General features: G+C 35.4%; 4 protein-coding genes across 5 annotated transcripts in view; 2 read left to right on the forward strand and 2 right to left on the reverse strand.

Moving 5' to 3' along the window:
* The window catches only part of LOC119085776 (neuropeptide SIFamide receptor-like), an 85,433-nt gene extending 62,096 nt beyond the window's left edge, over positions 1-23,337 (forward strand). Inside the window, exons 4-7 of the mRNA XM_037196272.1 lie at positions 20,503-20,945; positions 21,014-21,188; positions 21,248-21,894; positions 22,817-23,337. Coding sequence (XP_037052167.1) covers positions 20,503-20,945; positions 21,014-21,188; positions 21,248-21,894; positions 22,817-23,013 — 1,462 coding nt within the window. The 3' untranslated portion in view covers positions 23,014-23,337. The remainder of the gene's footprint in view (positions 1-20,502; positions 20,946-21,013; positions 21,189-21,247; positions 21,895-22,816) is intronic.
* LOC119085784 (extensin-3-like) lies at positions 3,140-3,985 on the reverse strand. The gene is made up of 2 exons (XM_037196281.1): positions 3,708-3,985; positions 3,140-3,648 (listed from the first exon to the last, which is right to left on the reverse strand). The coding sequence occupies exons 1-2, from the start codon at positions 3,983-3,985 to the stop codon at positions 3,231-3,233; spliced, it is 696 nt and encodes a 231-aa protein (XP_037052176.1). The 3' UTR covers positions 3,140-3,230.
* Positions 6,052-9,716, forward strand: LOC119085788 (larval cuticle protein F1-like). Of its 2 annotated transcripts, none has more exons than XM_037196288.1 (3): positions 6,052-6,088; positions 9,154-9,302; positions 9,376-9,716. In XM_037196288.1, exons 1-3 carry the CDS (start codon positions 6,077-6,079, stop codon positions 9,584-9,586), a joined length of 372 nt encoding a protein of 123 aa, XP_037052183.1. In that variant the 5' UTR covers positions 6,052-6,076; the 3' UTR covers positions 9,587-9,716. The 2 variants fall into 2 exon arrangements, with proteins under 2 accessions (XP_037052183.1, XP_037052182.1); XM_037196287.1 differs by lacking the exon at positions 6,052-6,088 and adding an exon at positions 8,878-8,985.
* On the reverse strand, positions 17,044-17,638 carry LOC119085787 (heat shock protein 27-like). The gene has a single exon (XM_037196286.1). It carries the CDS (start codon positions 17,608-17,610, stop codon positions 17,149-17,151), a length of 462 nt encoding a protein of 153 aa, XP_037052181.1. The 5' UTR covers positions 17,611-17,638; the 3' UTR covers positions 17,044-17,148.
* Positions 23,338-23,543: the final 206 nt, after the last annotated feature.

Raw genomic sequence — 23,543 nt, forward strand, 5'->3', positions numbered from 1 at the left:
TCGCGCCGAAATTTTATACGTTTAGTGCTTTCAGAAATTTTAATGGGCGACAATAAATATAAACTTAAATTGAAAAATCTATACAAAAGTGTGTGCCTGAGTACATGTACAAGGTTTTAGCAAATGTTTATCGCTCTTAATTTATAAGTCAGGTTTCTATATGCTGCTATGTTTCTATATGCGTAGAAAGGAGTTTTTTGTTAAAAAATTTTTGTTGAAACTTTGGGTTTTTCTTCTTACTTGCACTGTACGACGGTGATTTTGTTTCTGATGCTACGATAGGGTTATCTTCGAAGTAGCTTTCTATAACGTATCCTATTTCTATCAGTAGATGGCAAGTGTTTTATGCATATTTTTAAATACTTCTTCTTCTTCTTTTTCAGCCTGTTTCTATCCACTGCTATCCATTGCCATTTGCTGCCAGTTTGTACCTGCAATATTCTTAATTCCGTTTGTCCATCTCTCTGGTGGTCTACCTATAGCTCGTCTTTTATATGGTCGCCATATAAATACTAGTCCAAAGAAAAAGTTTGCTGCTGTCTTGGGAAGGGTATCGATGGATACTACTGAGGATGGTCAGATCACGCTGGCCCGAGACCGCCATCGATACCCGAGGTCGAAACAGCATTTGTCTTTTCTGTATCCTCACTTAACGTGAACTCTTGGGTACGTTACTCTATTTTCTGTGCATATAAGAGGAAGAAGAAGGAGAACAAAATTCAGTGAATCAGTCAAAACTACTGTAATTGTAAAGTGGCAAACTTAAGACCTTATGTGGAATTTGGGTGGAAAATGGCGCAAATCACGTGTTTTAGGAATTTATAAAGTGGAAAATCTTTCCGGTTTCAAGTTTTTTCGTCAAAAAGACGAGACACGGGTATCTTTATTTTCAATTTTTAGCTGCTTTATTTAAAAAATTTGGGAAAAAAAATCATTTTGGCGTAGTCTATGCACTTATTACTTATAAATTTAAGTTTATCTAAATCTCTTATTTGCGAAAACCTTCTACTACGATCTCACTCCTTCATCGAAGATGGACTAAAGGCAACGGGAACGGTTATTGCATAAATCGAAAGATAATAGTAGTGAGTTTGCGTAAATGACATAAATTATAAGTTGGAAATAAGAAGCCTGCAGAACATCTGGTATGAAGATGTGACTTAAAATTTCCAAATTATAATTTGACTTATAGCTTACATGTCATTTACGCAAACTCATTAATCATTCTTGGATTCATTAAATTAGATGTTTTCAAAATAATAGGTGATTGTACATTGTACACAATATAAAAGGTGAGATACGCCTCAGTTGATTCCCCTTGTATAAGTGGTTGATACTTCAGATTACAAGATAGTAAGATTTCAGTGTTCGGAAAAATGATTGCGCACGCTTTTTCAAATGTTTTTGCATTATTTTCGAAAGTTTAGATTTTTTGTAAATTTATCGGCGCGCCGATCGGCGCACCGCCGCCGACTATAAATTTCTTCCGGCGCGCCGCCGCCGATCCCTTACCAGTCGGCGCACCGCCGCCGACTATTTTAAGATCGGCGCACACCTCTAGTGGTGCTTATTGAGCGGAATATTTTTCCAGAATTTGTAAGAATTTAAAAAATTTAGGAATCTGTAATAATTTTCATGTTTTTTCTAATTAATTTTTGGCCACGATTCTCATATGTTCGTACCTCAAAATGTTCGTAGCTTGACAGTTGCGAGTATAAAATCCCGTAAGAACTCTCAAGTTACGAATTCTTAAAGTTACGAACGTATGAGAATTGTGGCACTGGTTTCAGCTATGTATCCAAATTGTTTTCGTTACTACTTTAAGAGAACGCCCCAAAGTTTAGTAGCTATTTACAAGTACGTATAGTACGTATTTCGAAACTGAGCAGTTCCATCCTATCCATATTATAGTTATTTTCCTAACGCACGCTAAAATGCTTTGTTAGCAAATGAGAGGTTTCCAGCTCGAGCCCGAGGCGAGTGCTGGAATCAAATTCGCTAAAAAAGCCTTTTAGCATAAGTTAGGAACGAGACGGGGGAAATAAGCGACGAAGTCGCGATATTTCAGCACTAGTTAGGAAACATTACTATACCAGTGAAGTAATTTGATATCTCGTATCTCGGGCTGAAGCCCTCGGATACTTTTACTCATCTGGATACGAGATATCAAATTATTTCGCGTGTGAAGTATGGCGTTTTACTTTGCAAGCGAAGTAAACAGTCTTCACTGGTGAGGGAATGGCCACATTACCTCACAAGTGAAGTAATAGTATGTTGTGTTACAAGTATTGTAATGTTGATTTTTTCAGCACTAGACCCAAGTTTTCCTTACGAGCGGAGCGAGTAAGGAAAATTGGGTCGTGTGCTGAAAAAATCTCATTACAATACGTGTAACACATCATGCTTTGTGCCAACCGAGAATTGAAATAGACAAATGCACAAAAATTCAGAATTTTCATTGTAAACAATCACTCTTCGAATTTGATCGATCACGTTGCTTTGCATTTCAAATGTTCTTTGTGCCACCGAGAATTGAAATACGACGGATTTCAATATCGATAACTAGATTGAAATGTCCAAAATTACAACACCCGTTTTCATGGCTTATTACAACACTCAAACCAGTGTTGAAATGAAATTCGTATGAGTTATTACAGCATTCGTTTTAAAAAAATGCAAAGCAACGTGATCGATCAAATTCGAAGAGTGATTGTTTACAATGAAAATTCTGAATTTTTGTGCATTTGTCTATTTCAATTCTCGGTTGGCACAAAGCATGATGTGTTACACGTATTGTAATGAGATTTTTTCAGCACACGACCCAATTTTCCTTACTCGCTCCGCTCGTAAGGAAAACTTGGGTCTAGTGCTGAAAAAATCAACATTACAATACTTGTAACACAACATACTATTACATAACTAGGAACTGAGTTAACGTTCAGGGATTGAGGCTAATATATCCATCACATTTCTTGTGTATTTCCGAAAAAAAGCATAAGACCATGTGTATTTCAAAGTGATAAAGCCTTGGTATGTCAACGAAAATACAACAGTGGGTTATGTGAAGCAATCCTTCACGTCCTCTGTTAAATTTTATAAAACAATACTTCCGATTATTTCCATTAAACAACAACTTTATTTCTTTAATTCTTTTGAACATCTTCTATTACAATATTTTACTCTTTGACTGTATACGTCGAGAATGGCTCCTAAATGGTGATTCATCGAATTTAATGATGAACAGCAATGATTGGGCTGCTGTGATGTATGACTGGGCTGCTGTGATGTATGACTGGGCTGCCGTGATGTACCACTGGGCCACTGTGATGTACGCTGTGATGTGCGACTGGACCGCTGTGATGTACAACTGGGCTGTCATGGTGTACAACTGATGACGATGAGGAGGAATGTGAAACTGGTGCAGAGTGGACAACGGTCTTCACCACAGGAACTACAGTTTTCACAACGGGAACAACATGTACTGGATGGGACTCGTAATGAACTTTATGGGCTTCGTGATGTCCTGGATGGGCTTCGTGATGTCCTGGATGGGCTTCATGATGAGAAACATGGATTGGGGAAAGGTGGTGGGCAACAACAGGAGTGGAAACTACTTTAGTCACTGGCGTTGAATGGTGAACAACATGTCTGAAATGTGTAAAATTTTGAAAAAATTGATCTCACAAAAATCAAGGCGGTAGAGTTACGATGATGAATGACTAACGGCAACTGGGTGGTGGTGAGCTACAGCGATTGGATGGGCAACGACTGGTGCGACATGAACAACTGGAGTTGCGTTCACTACTGTTGCTAAGTGAACTACTGGAGTTGCGTTCACTACTGTTGCTAAGTGAACTGCTGGAGCTAAGGGTACATCTACGGACTCCTCAACAATTGGAGTAGGTTGAAGTGGGGCTGAGTGAATAACATGACCTGGTGCAGCAACCGCGACACTCAAGATGGAACACAGAACGAACTGAAACATTTCAGATATTTAAAATCTCATTTTTCAATGAATAACGTCACTTCTAAATTGTTTATTAATAACTCTGCCGACACCTACCAATTTGAACATTTTAGAATTGTTTTGATTTTGTAAAAAGATTTTAGGAAAGTTTTTTTTTTTGCTTTATATGTTTGAGCACTGAAATGACTCGAAAATCACTGATAACTTTCGGAGAAATAAGCCTGCCTTATATATAAAATGCTCGAAAACTGAATTTATTAGTGGGACCTCCGACCTCATAAGTTCATTTGTGCCACCGAGAATTGAAATACGACGGATTTCAATATCGATAACTAGATTGAAATGTCCAAAATTACAACACCCGTTTTCATGGCTTATTACAACACTCAAACCAGTGTTGAAATGAAATTCGTATGAGTTATTACAGCATTCGTTTTAAAAAAATGCAAAGCAACGTGATCGATCAAATTCGAAGAGTGATTGTTTACAATGAAAATTCTGAATTTTTGTGCATTTGTCTATTTCAATTCTCGGTTGGCACAAAGCATGATGTGTTACACGTATTGTAATGAGATTTTTTCAGCACACGACCCAATTTTCCTTACTCGCTCCGCTCGTAAGGAAAACTTGGGTCTAGTGCTGAAAAAATCAACATTACAATACTTGTAACACAACATACTATTTCATAATCATTTGAGTAAATATCGCAAACAAAACTGTAACTCAAATATGTACCAAAATATTGGCATAATATTAAGCAAACAAGCGTACTCATAAATCTTCAATTAAAATTAAAAGCTCGGTTACAACCTTCAAATTCGATGGTTTTAGTTTTTTTGATAAATGGTAGGAAATATTGAACGGCCTAATGTTTTGGAATTGTTTCGGTAGTTTCAGGGAATTTTTAAGAATTATGTCGCTTAAAGAATTTAAGGGAATGTGACAGAATTTTCCTGTTACATTTTATTGTGGAGGTTATTGGTCTTATCACTTGAGGAGAGCTATGCGTGAACCGAAAACTTTTTATTTGGGAAATGTCTTTTTGTGATGGATAGTGCATAACAATCCTCACTTATACATTATATGGTGTTGCCTTACAATAGGCAGTAATGCTTTTGTAGCTGAAACATTTATTAGCATAACAAGGGATAAAGAGGTGAAAAGAAGAGTTTTGTTGATCCGAGGCCAAGTCGAGTTTATATATACACAACGAAAACCACACTTTCACTTTCGAAAAGTACGGTTTTTGACGCATTTTTGATTTACCTACCAATAGGACAATTGATGGAATAGTCATTTGTGTTCCTGTTTTGGACGATTGATTTTAGGCAATTTCGCGGATTGTAGGCCGAACGAAGTGAGGCTTACAAGCGAAAGTGCCTTAAATCAACCGTCCCAAACAGGTGCACATGTGAGTTTTCATGCAGAGGGCCGGAAACCCGAGAAAATTCGAAAAATTGCCCTCATTTTCGGCCCCGAAGCATGAAAATACTATTTCTTGTGTGAAGTTTCCCGAACCGTAATTTGTTAACGAATTGTAACGAATTTCTTTACACGTCTTTTCATCTATATCAGTATCTGAGAAAAAAACGGCATTGGTGATACGGAGCTGTTTTTCTCTAAATCCTTTTAAGGGTCTGTCTCATTCCCTAAACTCCTAAAGAAGTCAGAAAGATTGCTAAAATCCACTGAGGTTCTCATAACTTATCAAATCAACTCTCAAACATTTGGACTATTCATTATATCGTTCACTGTATTGTGATCAATGGACAAACTAAGACCATCGAATTTGAAGGTTGTAATTGAGCTTTTGCATTCTATTGAAGCGTATGTGTGACGTTATTTACTTAATATTTTGCTAAAAATATTTCGGTTATGTTGGTTCCATGTCTGAGTTATATTGGTTTTGGTTGTAATGTTTATGCAAAAATAATTTGAAAACCATTTAGTTATGAGGTCCCACCAATAATTAAGCATTCGAGAATTTCATATATAAGGTGGGCTCGATTCTCCGAAAGTTATCAGTGAGCTTCTAATCATTTCAGTGTTTAGACATATCAGTCAAAAAAACAATTTTGTTAAAAATCTATTACGGAAAACAATCACAAAATGTTCAAATTGGTAGGTGTTATTGTTGTGGTGGGGTTTCCAATTAACAATTTAAAGAAAATGTGTTCGGTGGCAAAAAGTGTGGAAATCATAAAAAAATGAATTTCTAACAAATTTGAGACGAAATTGTGAAAAAAACCGGCTAAGTTCTCCCAATTAAAATGTTTTAGTTCGTTGTATCGTGCATCTTGAGTGTCACAGTGGCTGCACCAGGACATTTTATCCACTCATCCCCAGTAGTTCATGCTATTGTTGAGGAGCCCGTACACGTCCATCCAGCACCTGATGTGCACGCAACTAAAGTGATTCATGCAACACCAGTTGTTGCTCATCCAGTTGCCGTATCTCATCACCCAGTTGCCGTCAGTCATTCATCATCGTAAGGATACCGTTTTTTTTTGTTCGAGTGATGTTCCTCAATATTTCCATATTTTAGACATGTTGTTCACCACTCAGCCCCAGTGGCTAAAGTAGTTGCCACACCAGTCGTTGCCCATCACGTAGCTCCAGTCCATGTTTCTCATCATGAAGTCCATCCAGTACATCACGAAGTCCATCCAGTCCATCACGAAGTGCATCCAGTCCATCACGAAGTCCATCCAGTCCATCACGAAGTCCATCCAGTCCATCACGAAGTCCATCCAGTACATCACGAAGCCCACTCAGCACATCACGAAGCCCATCCGGTCCATCTTGTTCCCGTTGTGAAAACTGTCGTCCACTCTTCACCAGTCTCGCATCACTCTTCGTCGTCATCCGTAGTACACCATCCCAGCCCAGTCGTACACCACAGTGGCCCTGTCATTGCTCTTCATCATCATTAAAGTGAATGAGCCGATTGCTTAAAACTTTCGACGAATAGATTTAGAGTTCAAAATTCAATTTAAAAAAATGTAAAAAAAAATAGAGTAATAAAGTTGTTGTTTAGTCGAAATTTCTCACCAGACTTATTTCATGATCACAAAATGGTATGGTTACCGTTATTGGCGGAATCCAAAATATTTTGTTTCTTTAGTATTGAAATATCGCAACTTCGTTGCTCATTTCGACCACACTACAAACAAAACGTTGTTCCAAACTTATGCTAAATGGTTTTTTTTTTTAGCGAATTAGCCATGCATGACTTGGATGTCAAGGAAAGATTGCTTTCCTTACACGTTATATCCTAAAAAATCTTGATCTAGTTATCTTCACTAAACCTGGAAGTCAAGAAGGGAACAAGAAAACCAGAGACTTGTATCAGTTCAGATAACTCCGTAATTTTAGAAACAGTTCTGCGGAAAATCTTTAAAAGATTAAAAAATCCTTCAAAATTGAATCGTGTGACATAGGAATTTCTGGAGTGTGTTTCCAATTTGAGCAGATCTATTTTTGAGATTCATCAATTTTTTATATTTCAAATTTTCATAAACCTCTTTAAGTTAGAGTATAGAACACAGCTACTCCAGCAAATATTTCGTGCCGTCATGACATCCAAATTCATAATATAAAAACAAAATTACATTAAGGAAAAACAAACATTTTCGAACGAAACGAAACGACGAAGAAGTGAAACCATTTGTTTCATTGGATTGTTCTATCAATTTATCTACAGCCACTATATAACACCGTCAAAAATCGATCAGTAATTGATGGCATTACTTTAAATTGAAGAGTATTGTGCTAAGGAATAATTTCTCATTTTCTGAACTGCATGCAGTCTACAAAATGTACGAACGTTTTGTCGGTGATTTAATTTATTTTAATTATCGAAAGTCGATTTTCATGATTTAAAATGAAACATAAGGTTGATGTTATTGAAATTCAATGATCATCGATCAAAAACGATTGAATTTAGAACAAATGTTTAATCTCCTTTTGAAACACACATTTACAGTCTACAATCGAATTGAATTTTTATGTCTGTTGCGTCTACGTAAAGAATTTTTTCCTAACTATTGATGAAATATCGTGACTTCGTCGCTTATTTCCCACGTCGTTAAGGAAATACGTTGTTCCTAACTTATGATAAAAGACTTTTTTGTATTAGCGAATGAGAGGTTTCCAACTCGAGCCGGAGGCGAGTATACGTTAGGAAAATAACTATTGCAAAAGTGGCCAATATTGAAAACGAAATCGATATTTAAAGACAAAAAATCATCTGGAGAAAAACCAGTCGGTTAAGAATTTAAATTTATTTCGATCAACAATTTTAATTTACCGAGCAACAACAATTACGATAATAAACAACAACATTGATTACAAAAAAACGCGTTGCTCGAAAAGCGCCCGATAATAAAACCATTCATCAGATGTAACATTTATTTTTCAAGATCACTTTTTCTAAATACATCTAAGAAGTGGATAATACAATTCATTTTCATAAGATTATTATCGCGTCGTGTTATTATGACACCATGGAAGAGAATGAGACGAAACGGTGCATAATTCACCTAAAAGACCTTTTGCACATAAAGCATTTATACACACTGCATGCCGTTCGAGATGTATTATATAGGTATACTATCTGTCCATATATTTATACGTACACCGTGTATGTTTTGTTGATCGATGTGATGTATGTGTTGTATTATATATTGTACACCTTACCCATATAGTAAGTTTAAATATTTTTCATCAATTAAACTGAATCTTAATAGTTTGTTTACGTCGTGGATTGGTATAACAATTGTATACGTTTATTGTATATACACAAAAGTTTTTCCATTTTTACGTTACATTGATTACATATATGTAGGTTTTAATGTGTCCCACCAATAATCAGCAAATGGACGCGGCTTTGATATAAAAGGTATGTTTGATTCTCTGAAAGGTATCAGTAACTTCTGAAGCTTTCCAGTGCTCAAACATATCAAGTTAAACTTGTACCAAACAATAAAACATCAAAATCCGTCAAAATGTTCAAATTGGTAGGTGTTGTTGTGATTTAAAAAAAAAAAAGTGCCCAGTGACTCAAAGTGATCCTAAAAAATATCGAAAAATAACCGAAAATTGTTTTTTGATATTTAATTAAATTAACAGTGAAAAGACGCAAACAGAATCTAGCCTCGCTTATAATTGAAATATATGTTTTTTAGTTCTTTGTGTCTTGCATCTTGAGCGTTGCCGTTGCTGCACCAGCTCCAGGAGTTCTTGTTCATTCAGCTCCAGTTGTTCATGCTGCACCACTTGTTGCCCACCCAGTGGCTGTGGCCCATCACCCAGTCGCCGTTAGCCATTCGTCATCGTGAGTGTCCGCGTTTTCTCGTTGCGACTGTGCTGTCGATTCTAAAACTCGGGATTTTTATCGGAATTTTCAGGCACGTTGTCCACCACTCAGCCCCAGTAGCTAAAATTATTGCCACTCCAGTTGTCGCTCATCATGTAGCACCAGTCGTTGCACACCATCATGTTGTGTCAGCTCCTCTAGTCAAAACCGCTGTTGTCTCGCACCCAATTGTGCATCACAGCCCAATCATCCATCACAGCCCAATTGTCCATCACAGCCCTGTCATTGCTGTTCATCATTAAATAAGCACCCGCTTTTGGAACGAATCGCATAACCTTAAAACATTTCGTTGTACAAACAAAATTTGACTATATCTTAGCTCGTTCGACTTGTCAGAGCCAATAAAGAAAACTGTTTTTTATCGAAAAAAAAGGATTTTCTTCTTATTCGGGTATTTGCTGAGGTTTATTCTTGTTCCACTAACATATCTGCTCGGAAATGAAAATCAATCAATTGATAAGGCGACGGTTAAATTTATCTCTCTTTCTACGGTCACAGACAAACAAAATGCATTATTTCTTTGAAAACTTTTTTTTTTCCAACAAATTCATTTTCTTCTTTTCCATTTGGAAAATTCGTCGAACAACTTGTATCAAGGGAGAATCTATCTATCGCAATGCATACAAAATTTATATTCTATTACATTCGATTACACTATTTTCTCATCGCACTACAGTCATTGCTTTTCAGACAGTTTCGTTTCTCTGTTGTTCTTTAAAATATGGTCGATACCTTTTCCCTCTTTGTGGATGACTTTAGAGTATTTCCAGTTTTCAAGAAAACAAAATTTTCTTTCAAATATTTGTAAAAAAAAACGAAATTAAACTTTTCGTTTCCAACTTTGATGGTCTTGCTAAGGAGTCTGTGTAGAATCGTTTTAACTTGCACTTTACTATTGAAAACGGTTTCTTTACATCTAAATGATTTCTTGCTATGCTTTGCTCGCATATATGCTGTTAAAGTGAAAGATCTCAAATTCATCCTATTGTGATTGCGGCCTCTTTCCACAAATAACTAACCACATCGTCAACTTGTGTGATAACTAGTGTGTGATAGTATTTGATTGCTTAAACTTATTTGTTGTGTGATTAGGAACATTGTTGATTTGATCTGTTTAGAGACCTCAGTAACAGCCTTTTTACGGCCGTATCACTAACAAGTGCAGTGACTTCCAAGTATGCAAGTACTCTCGGGGTAAAGTTAGGTGCTGATTGATATATCGCGCACAAATTCATCGTATTTGGTTTACATCAATGTCATACGTCCGTGTGTACATCGTTACAGCCACCAAACACACTGCAACTACCCAAATCATGAAGCTTGAGTGAACTTTAGAATGTTACCAATGCGATATAATCTCTAGAAAAATTCCATTTGTAATTGTCTGATAGGAGAATCGAACCTGTATCGTTTTAGTGGAAGGCTGATACGTTAACACGCCAATCTTGTCTTAGTAGTTGATATCAGGGTGTAGCATAACCGAGCTGGGGAATGTAATTTGCGATTATACTTTGGGTATGTATGTATGAGAGTAACATGCAGCGTGAATATTACAATAAATCATACAAATCACGCGGACAATATGTATGTACGTGTGTTATACATGATGCACTCTACTTTGGTACTTGACTGTCGTTTCCACACCATCAGTTCGCTAAAAATTATATGAAACATGAAGAAAAAAACATTTTTTTAATTCTCGGTCTTTTGCTACATACATAATTTCTAGTCGCTTGTGTACACTAAAATGTTTGAGATTGCTATACAGGACCACATAAAGAGATGACAAGTCGTTTGATGTCAATAGATTTGTGTTGCCTCATTCCCGAATCTCATGATTGAAAATACTTTCTACCTATCATGATACAGAAATACACTGCTACTTAAACCGAACGAACCGAACCAATAAATTCCATCAATTACACCCTCCGGTCCTTCCATTACAATTTTTTCATTTATTATCGTTCCGAGAAAATCGTGTGGAATGATAATGAAAAATTGAAACGTCCCGTATCAATTTCGAAATATTTTTTTTTTCTCCTCATTTTATAATCTCAACAAATTAATGCTGGATTTCCGTTCAAAAATCGTGCTACACAACAAATCCCATAAACATTTCACTCGGATGTTTCAACATTGGTAATTTGTAATATTTAAACATCAAAGAATAGACCAATGTATAATGAGAACGAAAAAAAAATGTTGAAAATTGACACATTTTACATTTAAGAATATACCATTCGAAGGATCTACCATTTTTCGCAATTTTTTTCCTCTCTCTTCCTTTCTTCAAATGCCTCGCAATGGAGGCAACTAACAGCATTATGCAAAGTGGATTTAAACAAAAAAAAAAAATGTAAGAAAGAAAATTGTACATTGTGTGTTAAGACATAGGCCTTAAACATACCGAAAAATAAATAAATTTTGAATGAAAAACGTGATGCGGTACGGGAAAAAAATGTGATGTATGATGACGTTCATGTGTACACATATACAAACCATTCCCTACCCGCACATTTATTATACTATAATGTGGAAACATTATTAAGGCAATATAGGATAAATCTCGCATATAAATCCGGAAAAAATAGCATATCGTTCAAGGCCAAATTGATCGTTTTGTGCTAATATATTCGTTTCACTAATGTTACGGGGTGGTTGATGGATATTCTTTTGTTTGTAATAAAATCGTTTTTCGTTTATCCGTTTTTGCCGTTTTTTTTACGACCGCAGACCACATTAATGCCATTAAGTTGGGACGAAAATCTTAGAATGTTGGGAGCAACAAGGAAATTTATTTGAAATGATTTTGGTAATTTCGTAGTTTTATTGTCACAATTTGTAAATTCGTTTTAAAAATGGATGTCTCATCCCAAATACTTGATTCGTTGAGTTCAGTTCAATTCAGTAAATTTGTCTATAGAACTGTTCAACATGCTAAGGAAGAAAGTATAAAAAAGACATTCGCGGCGTCAAATAGAAGTGGCGACTCATTCAACACTCACAGGGAAGCAGGGCCTTTTTTAGCCTCTAGGAAAGATTTTTCGGTTCTCTAAAGTCTTCCCAGTCCGTCTTTGGTCCGAAATGAATGGTAAAATATATGAAGTAGCAGATTTTGCTTAAAACAATAGGAGTATCAAATTCAATGTTTCCAGCGTTACCAGTTACCTTCTGAATACGTTGGACATTTAAAAAAAAGTACAAGCATTGTACTCCAGACCTCATGCGGTTGTGAATGTAATATATGAGACAACATTATTTGAACGTAACGAAGAGCACCAGAGGACAGAAGAAGAAGAAGTGAAAAGGTTGTTGGGCTACTAAAGATTAAGAATTATTAGAACGGATAATTGCGACCCACATATTCATCGTTGGTAACGCGTGCGGAATGAATTCAGAGAATCGGATTGTATAAAACCATCCGTTTCTATAATTCTCAAAGTGTTTCCGTGACTCTCCGGATTAGTTCAACTATTTTGCCTATACCAAAAATCCTTCCCATAAATATTCACAATAACCATATTCCAGTTTGCGAGCAAAGCAATTCCAGAAATCTACTAACAGCAAAAATATGTGGCCATCTAGCCTTGGATCTTATCGTCGACCCCACATAAAAATGGGATTCTTTAACTAACATAGTATTTCAACTAACGGCATAAAACAGCTTACCGTCCCCTTTTTGACTTTGATCCCATGTTTCAAGAGCACTACAATTTACTTCTCACCAACCACCACAATATGTGGATATATGACTCAACAGTGTCCGTGATAGAAAACGATTTGCGATGATATTGTGTCAGTGTTACACAGGGAACACACACCAAAAAAATGTAGGTCTTCAATTCCTGAACATTATTAGCTAAATAACAATAACAGCAACAATAAACCCATAATCCTCGAACTACCCCAACAAGAAAAAATTGTATTAAATTGTACACACACAAAAAATGATATTAGGTATATAAATTGTCCAGAAACATCCTTTACGAATATTGAATTCATTCCATTTATTTTGAATCCATTCCGCAGTAGAGACTTTCATGCGATATATAAATTTTGACCGAAAAGTGGGTCACGGAGAGAGCCTGTTTTTTGGATTATATAAAAATATATTGAATTATACGTTGTCTGTCAAATGCCTTCCCCACACATAAACATAAAACGAAATGCATATAGAATATTGTTTATGGTGCTTCTGATGATATAACAATGTAATTTATCCCCATAAAAAAAAATCCAGAAAATATTTCCTTTATGTTAAGATCCATAAAAAGTTTTGCGGGAAATTGAATGTTATTACAAGTGATTTAGGGTATACACAAGAATTTCTGTAATAGTAGATTACCAGTGAAGTAATTTCAAATTATTTTCCGTGTATAGTATGCTATTTTATTCAAACAGGTTAATAAGTTAACTTTACTTCACGGAGCTTAAATTTTACCGCAATTTTTGGAATAAAATATCTTTCTTGGCAACTCGGCTACGCCTCGATCGGTAAATTTCACACAAGAAGTACCATTTCCATCATTTACCCTATTGATAAGTAATGTACTATTGGCAGTGAATGGTCCAATTACCTCCCTAGTAAAGTAAAATTGCGTACCTCACACGGGAAATAATTTGAAATTACTTCAGTGGTAATCTAGTATTATTGTTTTGCACGAAGACAATGGGGTAAAACATCAAATCGGTAAATTGCGGTAATATACATACCAAATTGAATTTTATTTCGCTTACTCAGTTCATTCAGAATGAAAATAAATGAATGATATCGTATCACAAATTTCGATAAACTTTTGGAATGACCGATTCTACAGAAATTTATTAAATGTTCGACTGATTGTTATAACATCGACGGAACATAGTTTTTCCTTGTACTAACAGAGAGTTTTACAGTTTTGCTATTGGTGGAAATTGTGGGGCAAAAAAAGTGTTTTCCACATATATTGGGTCGGGTAAGCATTGCAGTGAAAGTGTTTGAACAAAGGAGAATAATTTGTAATGATTGGTAGATTAGGATGATGTAGTATGACTAGAATGAATCGACTTTTGATTTTTTTATCTTTTGCAACATTTGTACGAGAAAAAACAATTCGCTGATTTTATTTTATTTTGTAGTTAGAGACATTCACTCAAAGGCTGGTAGATTTTTCTGACTTGCTTGTAATCACCCCTAAAACCGATAATGTGTACCACAAAGTGACTGATTTTTTTTTTTACTTTGAAGGCAACAGAAGCATGATACTTGTTCATTCATTTTAAGGGTATGGTATCGTTGGAGTCTCTGCAGTCAAATATGAAAAATGATCAGTAACCACATTAAGGATACGTTCACTTACATCACAAACAACCGTATATGTACTCTCAATGCCGGAATATTTTACTGGATCCAACCAATGAATGTAACACACAAATTCTTTAACGGTTGGATTCATTTTCATGTAATAAGCATTCGTGCACTTCCAAAATTTTGAAGATCAAAGGATGAAGCTAGTAATGTCAGTAGTCAACACGAAATTAAAGCAAAAGTGATACGTGCCTCCGAATTGTGGTCAGGAAACGGTTGACGTGAAAATAAGGTGTTACTTGTTTTTTTTGTACTTCACACGTACCCCCACGAAGAAGTGATAATAAATTCGACTTAAAAAAAAAATCTCGCGCCGCGTTATTCACAATAATTCACAAAGTGACATCTTCCTTATACGAAATGTGTCAAAAAGTGAATTATTGTGAATAACGCGGCGTGAGATTCCTAGCAACCGAAAATAAATTATTAATTTAGAAATCGAATAGAATATCGATAGGCTTCCTACAAATGAGATTTACCAGAGACGTGTTTTTAGAACAATTTTTACAACATTAATTTGTTTTGTTCCAATCGCAGCTTGTCCACGCTTTTGCTGTTCGCTTAATATCACATCATAAAGTGAATAAATGTGTTGCATCCACGACAGAGTAAAGTTAACCAGGCAGGAGCGCTGATTTTACTAGGGACCTGAATAATCTAGTAGTCCTACATTTTTTACGATTTTTGTTTTTTCAACTTATGTCAGTGTTTATTTGAGTTCATTTTCATACTGTGTTATTTGACGTTTCGAAAATGAACCGCTACTGCCTGGTTAATTTTACTCTGCCGTGGTTGCAGCTCAATTAAATTGCTGATCGAATATCATTCTCTTCGTATTATTCGCAAAACAAATCGAACGGATAGTAACCTCTTATCTACAACGAGTACATACATAAACGACGAGCTATCTTTACAACAAAATGTATAATCAAACTACAGAAGTGAAAGATTTTGTATCACACACCAAAGGATACTTTAAACAAAAGATGTAACAGATCGTAATCGTAATCTGGCGATTTTCATCTTTGTTTCAATACTTCAAGTATTTGCTTCAAGTGACTGAAGCTCTTTCCAGAATTAACAATAAATCATCAATTATACTGCCTGACTCTGTAAGATTGTTGACCAAAGTTGAAAAGTAACGGAAAACAAAGAGGGTATAGAGAAAAGAAGAAAAAAAACAAATAATAACCTGTACGTGACATCATTGCAAGAAATCACGAGATGACTATAGTAGTAAACCATAACCATTAGAACGATCATCCTTCCATAAATATTGTCTCTGGCTGAAGAAATATCCTACAATTTTTTTGATATTACAAAATGGAATGCTGTTGCTTTGTGAGAATGGACTTTCTCGTTTATTTATATCTGCAATAATAAGACAGTAATATCTAATATAACCGGAGAGAAAAACTGGTACGTGTTAGTATTTCATTCTGAACGCATGTTATTGTTTGAATACATAAACGCAACTCGTTTAGGAATACTTTAGCGTAATGTTTATCTTGCTAAGGGTTTTAAATGTGCTCAAGATTTTCCTTCCGAAAGATGATAGTTATTCCTCACGCAAACTGACTGGTAAGTGGGAAATATACACAAATGTATCATCCGTATAGTCATTCAAAGTCAAGACCTTTTCGGTGCAGATATCATAAATCGTTTGCTGTGAACATTTCCCTATGAAACTATTATGGAATTCCCCAAAAATTGCACAAAAAAATAAAAATAAAATGTAACGAGACTTTTCATCCATACTTCAAGAAGCAATGATTTGATGGCATTTTTCCTGTGTGCTTTACTGCTCATAACAAATACGGAGAACACGTGTCGCTTTTAGAAGGAAATCTCCGGTGGGACGATGCCATGATGTGAAGATAGTATCTGTTTTTGCTGCTTTGCATGATTCTGTAGAGTTTCATCGAATGAAAAAAGATCTTCGTCTGAATTAAATTATGAACGGGCGGCTAAACTATTTGCTATCGACAACGGCGACATAAATAAACAATGAGTTGTAGATAACGTAGTCTTATTATAGCAAAACTAAAGTCTGAACAATTGCAGTGAAAGATTTTAGTACCATCTTTCTGAAATACTGAGATCAATATAATTCAACAGTGAAAGGTCTAAATTGCAGTATAAAATTGAAGACGTACGTAGGTCATAGCGTAATATAACGACAAGTTTCACTTTTTCTATCAGCCCCTTGGCTCTACAGATAGGACATCAGCTTATCGAGATTTTGCTCGGTTAGATTGAGGTTTTACATAGTGTGCTGCTGTTTCAACGTTTCTTGATTTCTTACAAAATGATTACAATATATGGCACGATGATAAACTAAAGATGTCTTTCAGCTCGTCTATGAAACTTAAGCATCACATTGATAAATGATTGCAAAAATGCATTTTAATTCGATAGAAGACAGTAAAATTTCGAATGTAAAATAACTGAGTCCATCTAATTACCGATAGCAGCTGTCGTCGCAGAGGTTAATTGACCGGTACATGGTACTGTTGCGACCAATACACCATCATTACTAATTGTAATGTTAATGGATGCCGGATCGGTACCGGCTGGAAGCGACATCTCCCGATGATATTCCATGAAAATGTTCTTGTTATTAGACCTTTCCTCGTGTTTGGCTCGAACAATTATTTTTTCATCGGTTGTTTCCACCGATACTTCTTCGGGACGGTATTGACTGACATCAAAGGTTAATTTTATTGCCTTCTGATTGCCATCGTTGGTTATCAATACTGAATCATTATTAAAGAATCGTTCCGTTCCCGATGACATTAGCCGGTCCATTTCGTTGTCCATTCGTAGCATTTCATCGCTGAAGCGTTGTCGCATCCGTGATAGTTGTGAGTCGATTAAACTAAAATTTCCCAATGAAACTTGGTGACGTCGGTTGTCCATTTTTCCTTTTCTTGGTTGTTTAGGATCTGAAGTACAGGCACTAAAGTCTACTATGATCGATAGAATCTTAATTTCACACCGTGGAATTTTGTCAGTTTCAATTTGTTTGAGGAGTTTTACCCTTTCAACATGTTTCAGGATCTTAACCTTTCACAGACGGCAAGAATATCAGCAGTCCCACTAACGGATCTAATACTTCATTTGATCTAGGCATTTTCAATAGATTCTTTTCCGTCAAACACGCACGTGAATGTCCTAAATCTAATCCATACTCAACCTTGATCACAATGAAAAAAAAAACGCTTCAAATATTATGGATACTACGGTATGTACATCAATCTGACGGCGATTACTCTTGAAATTTAATCTTCATCCATTGTCTCAATTTTCTTTTTCCCTTTTTTTCCATTTTCGTTTTTATCTTACGTCGAACGAAATCTGAATGAAAAACTCATCTCTGCCATGACTAACAAAACATAATTGCTGTCATTAAATGATTAGAAAGTTTCTATTTTCGCTCCATAAACAATAGACGATGAAATGAAATTAAATGTAACAGCGTTAGCACTATAAAGCACACAAGAACGTACTATGAGCTTTCCTAAGTTCCCATCGTTTGACTCAAAATTAAATCATTTAACAATTACTTTCATCACATTTTCTTGTTTCATGGATAATATGGTTACCTTTTTTCTATCTCAAAGTGGATTATGGCTCGATGAAATTGTTTTTTTAGACACATAATGCAATATGTTGGCGAGCAAGGGTTCCTTCTATTATCTTTTTTTCTGGGCGGTATGGAAGTTTCATATTTTATAAGCCTTTGAAAGTTGAAGGTTGCTTTCGACAATGAAAAGACGAAAAGTTTGACAAAATATTGTGGAGAATATTGTGACGGTTACATAACTGATAATTTGAATAAGATAATTTAGCTGGTTTGGGTGTATGCAAATCTCGTGTCATATCGTAAACTTTTCTGTGACTTTCTATATCGACATTAGAATGTCATTGCTTATGAATTATACATTGTGTGTACATCTTGGACGTATACAGTTGGAATTTTTTAGGATAACTGTGGATTTACATAGCAACGTAAAAGTGACAGATGCAAAAATTTTCTCATACGGCAACTCGAAATTTCATTCATAATTTTAATTTTATGAATGAAATTTCGGGTTGCAGTATTTAAAAAACATTGCATCTGTCACTTTTACGTTGCTATGTAAATCCACAGTAACAATGTTTGACCGTTAAGAGTTTGAATTTGAATGAAAACCCAACGATTTTTTTTTATCACAATTATTTTTGTAAAGGAAAATGAAAATTCAACATGACAACGATAAAATTGTTAGATATTCGTACAATTCAAAGTTTTAAAGGTCAAAAATTACTTTAATAAAAAATTCAGATTTTTTTAGAATTTTGTTTTGACTCGCATATATTTGAGTGTTGATTGAGATAGTCTAGACTTTTTTTTGGAAATTCTAGACAATTCTTATAACTTTTACAAATTTTAGAATTTTCATGGATTTTTTCTGGAAATTTCAACTTTTACGCATCTCAAAACTTGTACAAATTCTAGAAAATGTAAGAAATTTTGGTATCGAGGAATCTGGCACACGGTGCCGAAAGAACGCACTTTCAAACTACGTATAAGGTGAACCAGCACACGCAAGCTTATTGCAGCAAATCCTTTTTAGTCATGTCATCGACTTAATGACTACTTTTACAAAATTTTGGTATCGAAAAATCGTGAGCGAGTTCACCTTTTACGTAGTTGAAAAATGCGTTGTTTTTAGCACCGTGTGCCAAATAGATCGTGGATTTGAGCACTATTTCAAGGGACTCTCAATGATTGACGCTGTCGGCAAGTCGGTCACTTCTGTCATTTCACCAAACAATATTTTCATGGACAATGTGATGGAAAATTTAATTTCCAAACAAATGATTTTGATTTTTAAATTTCGTATCTCAAAAGACCGACTCGAAGGCAGTGCCATCGCTGATTTTTGCGGTAGTGACGATAATTTCCACAATCTATTACCCCACGCCGAAATTTTTTGACATTTTTCGACAAACTTGTGCAATTTCTAAAAATTCGTAAATTTAAAGAAACTTTGGAAAATTTTAGAAATTTCTACAAATTATAGGAAATTCGAGAAAATTTAAGACAACGTTTAAGAAAAGTAGGAGTCATAAAGCTGATGAGCCAGCAAGAAACTAATCTATAATTCACTCAAGAATGCCTTTAATCCAGTAAATAATTTTAAAAAATCTGATGAAAACACGTATTCACTTCTATTTGTTTCTAGGAATAAACTCAAAGAGTGTTAGGAGCTACAAAATTCTTCACTAAAAATTTCAATGAATAGTTCTAACAAATGTTAGAAAATACTATGGCCGTAGCTAGCCGGAAGGGAGGATGTAAAGAAGGCAAAAATGTTTTTGTAAGGTGAAATGAAAGAAAAATCGGTCTACTGCAACTCTCAGGCATTGTCCATATTGCCCGTTAGTAGCTCGAAAATACAAATCGAAGTGTCTTGGATTCTCTTTCGACGCTTATATTTTGAAAGACTCGAGAGCGTCTAATTTGACAAACGTTTTTCGAATATAATTTCATATTCTATTAAAAGCACTCATGCGAAAGAAGGCTGTAAATTAACCTTTTACAGACGGCAACCATATGACCAGAATTATTATCTGGTCTATTACTTCCATCGATCAACGTATTTTTAATCGGTTGATTTCAAATCTTGTACTTCAATTTTTTAACATGCATTTTACTATATAAGTGACCATATAACCCACAGCTTGCCATTTTTTTTGTCGTCGTTATCGATAACACCCACCTCAAAATCTTTTCAAACCAAATTCTTTACTTATTTATTTCAGGTTCCTAGCTATTTGGTGGCCTCTAAAGCTACAAATTTCAAAGAAACGAGCTCGTGTTATGATTCTGGGCATCTGGGTCATCGCACTGTTGTCGACAATTCCATGGGCTCTGTTCTTTGAATTGGTACCCATTTTTCCAGAAGCTCCAGATGTTATGCTCTGCTTAGAAATCTGGCCACCAGGTCTCGACGGAGCACTGTATTTTTTGCTGGCCAATTTAATTGCATGTTATCTGTTGCCAATGGTTTTGATAACATTATGCTATGTCCTAATTTGGATAAAAGTGTGGAAACGGTCAATACCGGGCGACTCGAAAGACGCTCAAATGGATCGAATGCAGCAGAAATCGAAAATAAAAGTGGTGAAAATGCTGATTGCTGTCGTCATATTATTTGTTCTCTCTTGGCTGCCGCTGTACATCATCTTTGCTAGGATTAAGTTTGGTAACTCGATTGCATCACTCACAATAATTGAATTTGTTTTGACCGCGAGAACTTTTGTTCTTTTTTAGGCAAAGTAATTGAACCGAAAGAAGAAGAATTCCTGCAGATAGCAACTCCAATAGCACAATGGCTAGGCTCGTCAAACTCTTGCATCAATCCCATTCTCTATGCATTTTTCAACAAAAAATATCGACGAGGATTTGTAGCAATTATCAAGTCTCGCAGTTGTTGTGGCCGATTGAGGTTTGTTGCAATGGAAATATTTTGCTGTTGAAGCGAAATAACTGTCAGTTTCGTTACAGATACTACGAGAATGTAGCCATTGCTTCATCATCGACAAGCACTCGTAAATCGTCGCATTATCACAACAAAAAGGCCCCATACAGTCCATCTATCAAGTCAGATGCAGTTTCGTTCATCTATGATCAAAATTCCAACAAAAAGCATAACATCATTGCAAAACAGGATAGCAATCTCTCTAGACAGATGCTATTAAAACAAGACAGCAACATATCCCGACAATCCTTACTCAAACAGGACAGTAGCGGCTCCCGTCAAATGCTCATCAAGCAAGGAAGTTGTGACAGTGTTCAGCGACAAGACAGTAATGTGTCTCGACAATTGCTGTTGAAACAAGACAGCAATGGTTCGAAATATGTTTTATCCAAACAAGATTCTCAAATATCGTACATTGAAAGCAAAAAGGGACAACTGATCAGACAGGATTCCGATTTGTCGAAACGGGAAATGTTAATGAAGCAGGACAGTACCATATCGTACATCGAGCCAAGGAAAGGAACGTTGTGCAAACAGGACACGCAAATTTCCTATATTGAAAGCAAAAAGAATTCGTTATGCAGCCAGGACAGTGTTGTTTCGTTCATTGAACATAAGCGACATCAGCTGGTTAAACAGGATTCCATTGTGTCGTTCGCAGAGCAAAGGCCAGGTAATCTTAAATTTATTTCAATTAAATAAAATGGACTAACCACGACTCGATTGTGCTTACAAGTTCAGTTAGCAGCTCTTCTAAACTGCGATTTTTTTTTGAAGAGTTTTGTAGAATTTTTGTCTCAGTAGTCGACAAGTTTGTAAAGCCTGGATCTCGTTTACCTTACAACAATGGAAAGTGGGATGACTTTTCATTGTTTGGTAATAAACGGAGTGACTGCGTTTCTTGGTTTAAGCACGATACGCAGTTACTCCTTACTTTTTCCATTGTTGAAAAATTAGGCCGAATCCGTACTTCACTCCGTTTACTAACCGTTTTCGAACGAAAAACTACTCTCTCTCTCTGTCTTTCTATTGTTGTAACGTACACTTAGTGAACCGCTATTCCAACTTTAAATGAAAGTTGCAAGGCGTAAGTGCGATTCTAGCTTCAAGCTAACTCAACAGCACAGAATGTGAGTCGAGACTTCAAGCTAACTCAACAGCACAGAATGTGAGTCGAGACTGCACATTGAATTGCCAGTTATGGGTTTGAAATTCAATTGGTTATTCGGTTTGCGTCTCGGATTTAGTACCGATCACGTCTTAATACATGATTGTAGGTCTCGTATAAAAATGCCTTTCACTCAGCTATGCAAAGGCATATGACGGTGTTGTTTTGTCTTTTTTCAGAGCTTAATCCGCACTTCACTCCGTTTACTCACCGTTTACGGTACAAAAATGGAAAGAGGTCGTGTTTAATTGTTTTAATCTCTCTTTCCAGTAGAGGTTCATCTCCCTCGCAGAGTACGGTCAATTCACAACGCACAACAATGTTACATCCAACACTCGATAAAAAAAGTCTTTATAATGTGTCCTTTCCCATTCCCATGAAATTTCATCAATTTTTCGAATTAAAAAGCAATTGAAAATTTTTGTAGAATATCGTCGACACCAACTAGTCAAACAAGATTCCGTCATATCATTTGCCGATCAACGACGGGGCTACCTAACCAAACAAGAGTCTGTGATACATCCATCCTCAAACCGTAGTGGTGATGGCCATCACGTGTCCATATTGAAGAAAACCGATTCACAAGGAAGCTCTCCCCGACGTAACATAGAATTTGTGGAATAGATTTAAAGAAAAAAAATTAAAAATAAAAACTAAATAAATTTTTAAAAGCAAACCAATTATTGTGTTCAAAATCATCTGTTTTCTCTTTGTTTTTCGTTTTTCTTTTTATAAAGTGAAAGTGGATGTGTTTCCAATTTCGTTTGTATATTTTTTGATTTCGGTAGAGAAAAAAAAATTAATCGAGGAAAATGAGAATATTTTTTAACGAAACATTTCAACAATTAAAATAAAACAAAGAAAACTAAAAATTATTTCTTGATAGGAATAAAACTTGAATTCAATAATAATTTTATGTGGCGCCTTACAAAAATCTCCCAGAAAAAGAAAGAAGAAAGAAAAATAAAACATGAAAAATCTATCTATGTAATGTGTAATTTACAAAATATGAAAAATATTAAACACAAAAATAATAAATGAAGTGGAAAAAAAAATAAATGTAAATGTTGTTACAGTTTTATATAACAATACTTATATATTTTATTAACAATACAACATGGTAAATTACGTAAATCTTAAATATAAACACAAAG

Source organism: Bradysia coprophila, chromosome X, assembly GCF_014529535.1.
Source record: "Bradysia coprophila strain Holo2 chromosome X, BU_Bcop_v1, whole genome shotgun sequence".
Taxonomy (NCBI): Eukaryota; Metazoa; Arthropoda; class Insecta; order Diptera; family Sciaridae; genus Bradysia; species Bradysia coprophila.